Genomic DNA, 11,043 nt, shown 5'->3' with positions numbered 1-11,043 from the left:
TTTATGATCGAGACGAATTAATTTTCCGACCATTGCTAACATGATCAAATATTTTTGAAATTATAAAAAACATAATACTAATTTAGAAAAAAATTAAAGTAAATAATTAATTAAAGAGAGTTTTGAGAAATTTAATGAAAAATTTGAGAGCTTTAAGGAGAAATTTTAGAGTTTTTTTGTTAAAATTTAGAGAAATATTGTTTGAAATAATAGGAGGGGGTTTTATACTTTTTTTTACCATTGGACCCCCCAACGGTCAAAAAAATTAGCCGTTGGGTTAAAAACACTGAGCAAAGCGCGCCCTTAGGGGAGCGTTTTTGCCACATCAGCAAAGCGAGTCTACGTTAGCGCATTTTATGCTAACATGGCAAAAACGCTCCCTAATGGCGCGATTTGCTGAAAATTTCCAACGGTCAAAAAAATTAGCCGTTGGGTTAAAAACACTGAGCAAAGTGCGCCCTTAGGGAGCGTTTTCGCCACATTAGCAAAGCGAGTCTACGTTAGCGCGTTTTATGCTAACATGACAAAAACGCTCCCTAATGGCGCGATTTGCTGAAAATTTCCCCCTAAAACACTTTTACATGAAAGTATTTTGCTAAAACCAACCCTTCCCGATAAATAATACTGAAATCAGCCCATTTTCGTAAATATACTTGAAAATGAGGTTTTTTGGTAAATTAGTCATGAAATAGCTTTAAAAATTGAGCCACGAAGGGTAGTACTGATTTATTGAAAAAGCGATATTGCCAGTATCTGTTGCTTACAAAGCCAGGAAAGCAGTCTGATTAGCTAGCTTTCTGCACCATTCTTACATCTTCACTCTCTTCCTAAATACCAAAGGTTACGCCGTTTCAGTTGACTACCAACTAATTCCACACAGCAGCGTTATCGTTTCGGATCAGGTACCGTCAATTAGAAGCTTAGGCTTTCAATTCATTTTCCCCACTTTAGTAGAATAGGCCATTGTTATCACTTTTCGAGTTTTCAACTTCATCCATTTCTTCTATTATTGTGTAGCCAATTTGTTTTTTATTTGGTTCCACAATTCTATTCTAATTTCGATAACTCCAAAAAAATTGCTCAGATCGGACTTCGAAGAAGGCAGGCTATTGAAATTGCTTCCTCTCCTAAGAGAAATCCATCTGTAAGTTTTCCATCATATTTTACTTATCTTTGTCCAATTTTATATTTTAATTTATTAATTATAATGAAATAATTATAGGTTATAGGTGACCGTCCTCTCTAAATTTATCACTCTATTTTGAATTTTGTCACCATATTTGTAGATACTGAACGTCGTTCTGGATCATTATTAGGATTGAAGTCGATTCCTTATGGTCTTTTGCTTTGCTCTTCTTGCTCTTTTTAGAAAATACATAAAATATAACTTTCTTTTTAGAAAATACATAAAAGATAACTTGTTTTTTGCTGAGAAAAAAAAAAAGAAGATAACTTGTATTTTTGGGTTGGTTTCGGTTTCCAGCTTCGATTTGGGTTTTGCTTTTGATTTTTTTAGAAAAGATTTAGAACTTAACATAGCGAAAGCATAAGAACTTAACTAATACATTAAACGTTAAAACCACCCTTGGGATTGTCCTATGCGTGACGTAGTGCGAGCCCTGCAATAGGGTCACTGATGTAGTGCATGCCTGGAACCCGTCACGTAGATCTCGCATCCTTCTTGTAGATTTAAGATCACTCCGTACGGGTTGCAGCTTCCAATGTACCTCAATCTGGCCCAGGAAAAGCCTTTTCAATTTCCTCTGAAAGCAGTATAAGTTTAAGTGATGAAAGCCTGAGGTGGTTGACTTGGAGCAGTAAGGCTCTGACGAAAAGGAGTTTACTATGGAAGACAGATTGGTCCACGTAACATTGAGCGATGAAAAGAGGAGTTGGCCTATATCCAATTATTGTTGTTCCCTCTCCAAAAGGTCCTCAACAAGGCTCCTAATAGCCCTTATTCCTAACCTCAGACCAAAATTTAATTGTCCTACATGCAGTCTCCACTTAATACCTTTTTCAAGGTAATTACTAATCTTCCTCAGAGATCTCCAAGTGGTGGGAACATTGGTAGCACGTTTAAGAGTACCCACATTATCAACATGTTTAGACATGAGTACCCTCAACCAAAGCTCGTCCCTCTCCATCATAAGTTGCTATCCCAACTTCATGATCCAAGCTTTTTTCTGTTCAAAAGTCACCCTGATGCCCAAGCCACCATCACTCTTATTCTTAATGACAATCTCCCACTTCGTTATACGGAGCTTCCTCTTGTTCTCATCCCCTCCCTTCCCCAAACAAAGTTTCTGTTAATAGGATGCAAATCTTTGCAAATGGTAAAAAGAACTAAGTTGCATTGAAGGAAATAAGTAAGGACCACAGAGGTGGTGACTTGGATCAAGGTTAACTGACTTGTAGGGGACAATAAACTAGCTTTCCAACTAAGTCTAGAGCGAACTCTCTCGCCACTGAAGCCATAGCCTTGTTTTGGCAATTCTTTTATTGTGGATTGTAAAACCTAGAGAGCATCCCCAGTCATTTATTTATTGCAAATTTAACTTTTGTGACACCATCCTACAATTCGAAACCCTAGTGTTAGTGGAGAAAAAATAACTCTAGCTTTGGTGTCATTGACACTTTGCCCAGATTCCTTGGTGTAATTTTCCAAAACACCCTTAATGGCTTGAATGGACTTCTTATCCACTTTAGGGAAGAGGATAATGTCATTCACAAACCATTTTTGGAGGCCTAATAGGATTCCAATGCTTCCTGTCACAAGCATCCTCAATACTAAGAGTGAGGTATTGCATACAAAGGATAAAGATGTAGGAAAACAATGGGTTCCCTGGACAGGTTCCCCTAGTCTGCTCAAAGCCTTGTAACCGTTAACCATTGACCACAATAGACATTGTAGAGGCAATGCAGTCCATGATCAAAGTAATCCAATTCTTAAGAAATTTGAATAAAGTAAGGATTTTGTGTATAATACCCCTTTTCAGTTCTTAGCACCATTAAACATCAATTTAGTTGTACATTCAACTTTGAGAAGCGGGTGCAAAATCTTAAAGCTCAACTTAAGGAGCTAATAGATGCAAGAAATGATGTGCAAGGATCCATTGGTTATGCTCAAAGGAATGGAGAAATGATCAAGGAGGACGTTTAAGAGTGGCTGTATAGGAAGTGACTATTTTGTGGGTCTCTGCATATTTATTTTTTCAAAGCTAATATTTTAGTGTTAGATAGAAAAACCATGAAATACTCTCATTCAACATTAAAAGAATAATTAGTGAAATTAAGTTAAATGTTTCATGAAGGTGGTTTTTTTCTTCTCTTGATCTATTCCTAATAGAGAATGAGAAGAAAAAAATACAAGGGTTTGGGTTGATGAGAATTTTGAGTTCATTTTTTCTATGAGAAATTGTAGAGATAGGGGATTTATAATCAAATGGGATAAAAACAAGTTTATAATTGATTTAATATTGTTAAGTATGGTTGATTGCTATTAAAGGGCGGTGGGTGCAAGAAAATTCCAACTTGTGATGGCCTATTTGCATGCATTTTGTGAGATTGGTTAGCAAAATCACTGTTGGATGAGATATTAGAGATTAAAAACCCTTTTCAAAAGCAATGGTGATGGCCAATGCATCTGCATTGTGTGAGATTGATAACCAGAAAAATATGTGGTGAGATATTAGAGGCTTTAATTGTTGTTTGATAGAAGATGTAAAGAAAAATATCTAGTAGAGGCTCTGCAATTTATCCTAATTTTAATGAATTTATTTATGAATTAGAGTTCGTGAATTATTAATGAAAGATTGTTGTTTGTCATGGTATATAATTTTATGTTACGATGATTAGAAATAACTATAAAAAATTACAATGTTTATATAATCAATCCAAACATAAAATTTTATAAAAGAGAAGTGATAGCTAAAAGTAGAGTATTTAGTTATAGTATATTAGTAATATAATACTAATTAAAAGTATTATTTAATATGTAATAAAAATTGAAACTTAATTTATTTGGTTCATATATCTACATTAAAAAGTAGAATCTTGTGGATATGATATTTGAATTCCAACATTTGCATTGCTTTCTATATTCTTGATCTAAGTGTTTTTTTTTTGTAAAAAATATTAATAATTTATTTATATTTCAATATGAGAATGATGATTCATTATAATTATATCTATAATTAACTTAGTGGTTTTTGTAGGAAAATTGTCTATTTTTTTTTTACTTATTATGAAATTATATATTTTATAATCAAGTAATTTACACATTATTTATTTGTACTTAATTATTTTAATTGGTTAATAAATTATAAATAAATCTTATATATCATAAACAATAATTTAATTTTTATATTTGCATGCATCATTATTATATATCAGCTTTTTTTTTAAATTTCAATTAACTATTTGAATATAAATCTTTTAATCTTTGAAATGATAGCATTGTTATTGTTTTACATAAGGCTTAAATAAATAAATAAAATTGGCCCCTAAACTATATTATTTTCCCATTTAAGTACTTAAACTTTTTTCTTTTGTCAAAAGTGGTACCCTAAACTATGACTTTGTTACACTTATTAACCCAATCTGTTACTTCCGTTTAAAGAAAAATCTGAACCAATTATATCATGTTTTAAATTAAATTAAAGTATATATAATTACATTTATAACTAAAATAAAATAAAATGATAAAGATAAATTTTTGTTATTTATTTATTTTATTAATTTCTTTCTTCATCTGCTTTCTATTTTCTTGCCATTTTTTTTTTTTTGTTTCCTTACTATTTCTCAGGTTTCTTGAGAACCAAACACCAAATTTTTCCTGTGACAAAATGATTTTTTGACTTCAATAGACAAATCAAGTTGCTAAACAAAATCCCTTGCTTGTTTCAACAGTTCTCAAAATTCAAGTATGAAAACAAAAGATTGACCAAACTAATAAATCCAATACTTTTTTACTAACTGAGAAAACCCATAATCAAAAAAAATGTTCATTTCTTTGAAATCTTTCACAAAAAAAGCTATATCAAATTTCATAGAGTTTTGAAAATAGATGAAACCCAAAAAAAATTTAAGAAAAAAAGAAACTAAAAATATCAAATTGTACTAACCCCATTTCTCTCAAAACCCAAAACAATATGAATAGCAATTCAATTGGTGTTCTTGGACTTGTGCTTCATACATCCATAAAGGCGCAATATAGCAATATATACTAAGATCAACTAGTAAACGGTATAAGCTTAAATGCTTAGTCCTGCAAATTATTCCTTTATCTTGTTGAACATGCACAATAACTTCCTCTGCAAATTCCTCTCACTCATGCACAATAGATCATATTATCCTAATTGAAAAAAAAAAACCCCCAAATGTATATGCATCTTGATGAGTCAAATTTTACTCTCTTTCTTCTAAGATCTCTGGACTACCTTTCTAATTTTTGGAGATTCATGGATATCCCCTTCTTGTTGAACAATGGGAGATGTTGAAGAAGAAAAGAAAAAAAAGAGGGAGGATAATATTGAATTATATTTCAATTAAAATTTTATTCAATATTTAGAATTTTTTTAATGGGAGGAAACGGTTGGATAATTTTGTGTGAGGAATTCATGGTTTGGGCATCACTTTTGACAAAAAAGAAAATAGTTTAGGTACTCAAGTGGGAAAAATATTATAGCTTAGTGCTAATTTTTCATTTAAGCGCTAATTTTTCATTTAAGCCTTACTTAAAAGATAAAATTGTTTTAACATGCGGTGATTAAAATTTTATAAACTATATAAATTATTTTATTTTATTAAATAATATTAACATTAATTACATTTTTTTAATATTTCTATTGATTCTTTAATTATTAAATCATATATTATAATATCTTCCCATGCAATGCATGTGAGTTTAAACTAGATTTTAAAACAATTGCATACTGGATATCTATTTTTTTAACTTGAGTCACCAGTCCCCAGTATAAAAAGCTATTATTATTATTATTATTATTATTGATAAATCTCAATTTCATATATAAGCTTTGATCAAACTATGTATTATTTTTATATTTATCATTGATTATGATTTTTTATTAGTTTTATGTTTGTAAGGATTAGGTTATAAAACAGGTTGTGTACGTGCAGGTTATGTTCCCCTGCTTGGAAGACATGAAATTGTATAATATAGGAAAATATATGGCACTATCATCAACTTGCAGCCTGATGTTGGTGCGTTCAGAATTTGGGAAGCTGGATTATTGAAAGTTGTGATCGTTTAAATGATTTTATAATCACACTCTGGGGTTGTTTGTCTTGAAATAATTGATTGTAAGAGCATGGCAGAAATTATGGAAGCACAGAAAAAGCACGGAAAGATTTTATTCCCTCAATTACGCTCCTTAAGGATGGAAAATCTTCCACAGCTCCGAGGATTCTACGTTGGCGACACCATTATTGATCTCCCAAATCTGGAAGAAGTAATAGTGAATCAATGCCCCAAACTTCAGATCTTCAGTCGCCTTGTCTCTGCTCCCAAATTGCAGTATGTAAAGACATCCAAACAAGGTACAACTGCTAGGATATGGAGCCAAGATCTTAATGCCACGGTTTCACAGTTGCACAAAGGACAGGTAAGTAAAACAATGATTTATAAAGAAAAAAAAGAGATTGTTTGTGTTTAAATGTTAATTGATTAGAGATTAATCAAATCATAATGAATAAGCTCATTGGTCCTTTTTGTCATCTGTTAAAAAATATATATTGATTGTGCCTCTCTTTTTCACTTTGAAGTTCACAATTTGGACGGATGAAACTGAAAGCAAAGGTAAGCCACAAGTAGAAGCTGCCGGAGCATCAGGCACACAACGAGAAGATGCTGTAGATGAGAAAGCAATACCAAGTGAAAAAACTGAGGTGATTTCGGGAGTTACGTCAGAATTGGACATGCCATATCCCATATCTGATGCTGAAAGTCAAGGGACATCGTCAAGTCATGAAATAGAACATGAGGCTACTCAAAAAGAAGTTGAGGTTCTTGAATTGACAGACCATGCTTGTCTGTCAAGAGAGGCTGCTTCCACGTCTGCATTATCCACCCCTAGTAATATAGATGTAGTGGAACCGGTTGCTATAATTCCTTCCTCCAAACATGATGAAACAGAAGTAGCCGCAGCCACAATGACAACCATTGAATTGTCAGACCATGTCCATCTGTCAAGAGAGGCTGCTTCAACATCTGCATTATTAATGCCAAGTGATGAAGATGTGAAACCGGTTGCTATAATTCCTTTCGCCAAAGATAATGATACAGGAGTAGCCTCAGCCGCAATGACAACCATTGAATTGACAGATCATTTCCATCTGTCAAGAGAGGCTGCTTCAATGTCTGCATTATCCACACCAAGTGATATAGATACTGTGGAACCGGTTGCTATAGTTCCTTCCTATGAAGATGATGAAACAGGAGTAGCTGCAGCCACAATGACAACCATTAAATCAACAGGCCATGTCCATCTGTCAAGAGAGGCTGCTTCAACGTCTGCATTACCTTCCACCGAAGCCACAATGACAACCATTGAGCAGAGTGTGTCAAAGATCTTGGAATGCATGGCCACTCACGCAAGAATTGCTCTTCATGGAGTTTGTGGGACGGGCAAGTCCAGTGTGCTGAGAGCATTGGTCAACAATCCCAAAATCAAAGGGGAGTTTGATTTCATCATTTCCGTAACAGTCTCAAAGTTCTGGACCCCAAACAAGATACAAGATCAAATCAAGCAGCAGCTTCCTGCCTCTTCCGATGCTATACCATTCCAAATTTTGGAAGGCAAAAGGCTTTTGCTTTTACTGGATGATGTTTGGGAAATGATTGATCTACCGAACTTGGGCATTCCTAATCTTAGCCTGGAAAATGGTGGCATGATGGTACTTGCAACTAGAGAATTGAAGGTTTGTTATGATATGGAGGTGACTAAAGTGGTCGAAATTGAACCTGTCTCCAGAGAAGAGGCCTGGAAACTGTTCCATGATCAGGTGGGAGGCATAGATGAGTTGCCAAATATCCACCACTTTGCTCGAGGTATAGTAGAAGGCTGTTGCGGTCTGCCTTTGTTGATTATTGCTACTGGGAGAGCCCTTTCTGATGAAGAAAATGTTGCCATATGGGAGGATGCAGTCAATGAATTTTCGGTGCCTGGTAGAGATGTCACATCTTGTATGGAGGACCTAATTCAGCTATTAAAATTCAGTTTCGACCGCCTCAAGTCTCGTAGCCTAAAGAGCTGCTTCCTTCATTGTGCCTTGTTCTCAGAAGATCAAGAGATCGATACTAGAAAATTTATTGAAATACTGCATCAGAGAAGATTTAATTGCTGGAACTTGGTCAAAGCCATATGATAGGGGGCATGATATTGTTGAAGCTCTTCAACATGCTTTATTGTTGGAAACAGCTGAAGATGGTCTCTCCATCAGAATGCCTTATGTGATGAGAGACTTAGCATTGGGGATCTTGTCATCAGACAACAGTGGCCGCCAGTTTCTGCTGCCAGCTTATTCAAAGCAATTGAAGCGAGAAGAAAGATCATTGTCCACTAGATTGTTTATTGATGATCATCATCGATTCTTGTGGAGAGTTGCTGCACGCCTAACTGAGCTGCCGACCGAGGAAGCATGGAAAAAAGCCAAGATGATGTTTCTGATTGATAATGAGCTGTCCATTCTACCTGAAAAACCAAATTTTCCTGCGCTCGAGATGTTGTTTCTACAAAGGAACAATCAGCTTAGAGTGTTACCAGATCTTTTCTTTGACAACATGCCTTGCCTTGCAGTTCTGAACCTATCCAAGACCGGTATCAAATACTTGCCAAAGTCGATTTCAAGACTTTCCAAGCTAGAAACACTTATTCTCCGTGATTGTGAACACCTATTCAAGCTTCCCTCTGAAGTCGGATCCCTTAAACCTCTTCAGGTACTAGATCTCAGGGGCACAGAGATCGTTGAATTACCTGCAAAGATTGCGGAGCTAGACTCTCTAAGCCACTTGGAAGTATCCTTGTATGGATCTAGCACCTATAGTGAGCATGATAAGTGGCCAACCCCATTCCTTTCCAGACTTGAAGCATTGGAAACACTCCGCATAAGTGTGTACCCAGGAGATATTTGGTGGCAAAAGAGTGTTGAGTTTATCATCAAGGAAGTGAGCAAATTGAAAAACTTGACTTCTCTTTCCTTCTATTTCCCACAAGTGAAGTTTCTTGAGCTGTTCCTCCAAGAAAGCATATCATGGAAGGAAGAAAGACTAACAGAGTTTAAACTTATTGTTGGCCATGATGTCAAGTTTAATGCACCACGAGTCCCACCAACCGTAAAGCTGAATTATAGTTCAGTATTGGGTCAGTGCTTGAGATTTGTCAACAGTGAGGAGATACCAGACGCTGTTCTTCAAGTGTTGGCTCGATGCACTGCTTTCTATTTAGATCATCAACTCAACATCACCAGTCTATCAGAGTTTGGGAATGGCACGATTAACAAGTTGAAATATTGTATAATAAGTGAATGCCCACGGCTTGGAACTGTTGTAGAAAGCGAGGAGGGAACTGAGGCTGTATTTCCATGCCTGGAGCACTTGAGTATTCATTATTGCTGGAGATTAGCATGCATTTGGGAGGGTGTTGTCCCCAAAGGAAGCTTTGCAGCTCTAAGAAGTCTGTCCTTGTGTACATGCCCAGAGTTGACATATGTTTTCAAAAGCTCAATGCTGCTGTTCTTTTCTAACTTGGAAGAGTTGAAGGTTGATGACTGTGAAGCAATTGAAAAAATAATTTCTGATGATGAGATTAGTGAAGCTCGTTGCATTTCACTCAAGAGTTTAAAACTTCACTATCTTCCTGAATTGGTTCACATTGGGGAAGCTCCTCAGGCTAAGGTCTTGTTTGAATACATTGAGGTCTATGATTGCCCTCAGTTGAAGCAGATTTTTGAAGATTCGGAATTGAAACAGACTTTGAAAAAAATCAGAGCTGATAAGGATTGGTGGAATGGATTAGAGTGGGAAGAACCTGCAGTAGGCTCGTATTTCGAAACCGTCTTCAAGGAAGGGAAAGAGTGATTGGTTCTGTTGTGCCAAACCATCATTGGGTCAGTCCATGTTGGCCACAAGTTATAAGAAAAGGAACAATGTGACACTAGCCAGCCGTTAGTTTCCATTATTTTCACCAAACTTTATGGAAAAATCAATGGGAACAAGTCTGTGTCAGTTCTCATGATCAACTGTGATGATGTTTATTTTGCTATTTCATTGCTGTCCGCGTCGAACTCTACTTATTTCGGAAAATACTAATTGGATGAGAAAGGATTGCAATTTACTAAAATTTCGTTTCCTGAATTTGAAGTATCCATTGCGGGATACCACAACATTAAAATCAATTTTTCGTTTTATCTTAGTGCTTGTGATTTCCGAAACAAAATTAGAATTAGAATTGCACTAAATCAAAGTTTGTATATCCAATTATATATTGAAACAAAGTTCATATATAATTTTGATATTTATCTCAAATTAAAATGATATAATCCAAATGTGAAACAAATAGTTTAAAATTAATTAATCATAATAACACGATATTAAAATAAAAAAATTAGATAAATAAACAGTAAAATGATATTAAAAAATATAAGCACATCATATAAACAAATGCAGCTCGAAGAGAAACATCCCTTTTTCAGGAGCAAGGATCTAGGATTAGTTAATGTTGTTTTTAAGTGATTGTAATAGTACAGGATGGAGCTCGAAGAGAAACATCCATTTCCAAGGGCAAGATCTAGGGTTAGTTAATGGAAATCAATAAATTAGAATAACTTTTTAAGTTTATTTGTGATATAGAAATTGAAAGGATTCGATTCAAACTATTTTCAAATCAAAAAGAAAAGTTGTTGGAATTGGTAAAATTCTTTCGATCAAAAGTGTATCATGCGGGAATTAATCGTTCATATAATTCTTTGATTAAAAAAAAAGAGAGAGGGAAAAAAGAGCATCTTGCTGCCATTTTTAAAAAG

General features: G+C 34.7%; 2 protein-coding genes across 2 annotated transcripts; both read left to right on the top strand.

Moving 5' to 3' along the window:
• The first annotated feature begins 723 nt into the window (after positions 1–723).
• Positions 724–10,355, top strand: LOC107895554 (uncharacterized). Its single transcript, XM_016820818.2, has 4 exons — positions 724–902; positions 1,085–1,144; positions 6,142–6,626; positions 6,787–10,355. Exons 3-4 carry the CDS (start codon positions 6,333–6,335, stop codon positions 8,386–8,388), a joined length of 1,896 nt encoding a protein of 631 aa, XP_016676307.2. The 5' UTR covers positions 724–902; positions 1,085–1,144; positions 6,142–6,332; the 3' UTR covers positions 8,389–10,355.
• LOC107895555 (disease resistance protein At4g27190-like) lies at positions 8,465–10,355 on the top strand. Its single transcript, XM_016820820.2, has one exon. It carries the CDS (start codon positions 8,465–8,467, stop codon positions 10,097–10,099), a length of 1,635 nt encoding a protein of 544 aa, XP_016676309.2. The 3' UTR covers positions 10,100–10,355.
• Positions 10,356–11,043: the final 688 nt, after the last annotated feature.

The sequence above is a fragment of the Gossypium hirsutum genome, chromosome A10 (genome assembly GCF_007990345.1).
Source record: "Gossypium hirsutum isolate 1008001.06 chromosome A10, Gossypium_hirsutum_v2.1, whole genome shotgun sequence".
NCBI lineage: Eukaryota > Viridiplantae > Streptophyta > Magnoliopsida > Malvales > Malvaceae > Gossypium > Gossypium hirsutum.
This window is presented reverse-complemented; position numbering and strand designations above follow the sequence as displayed.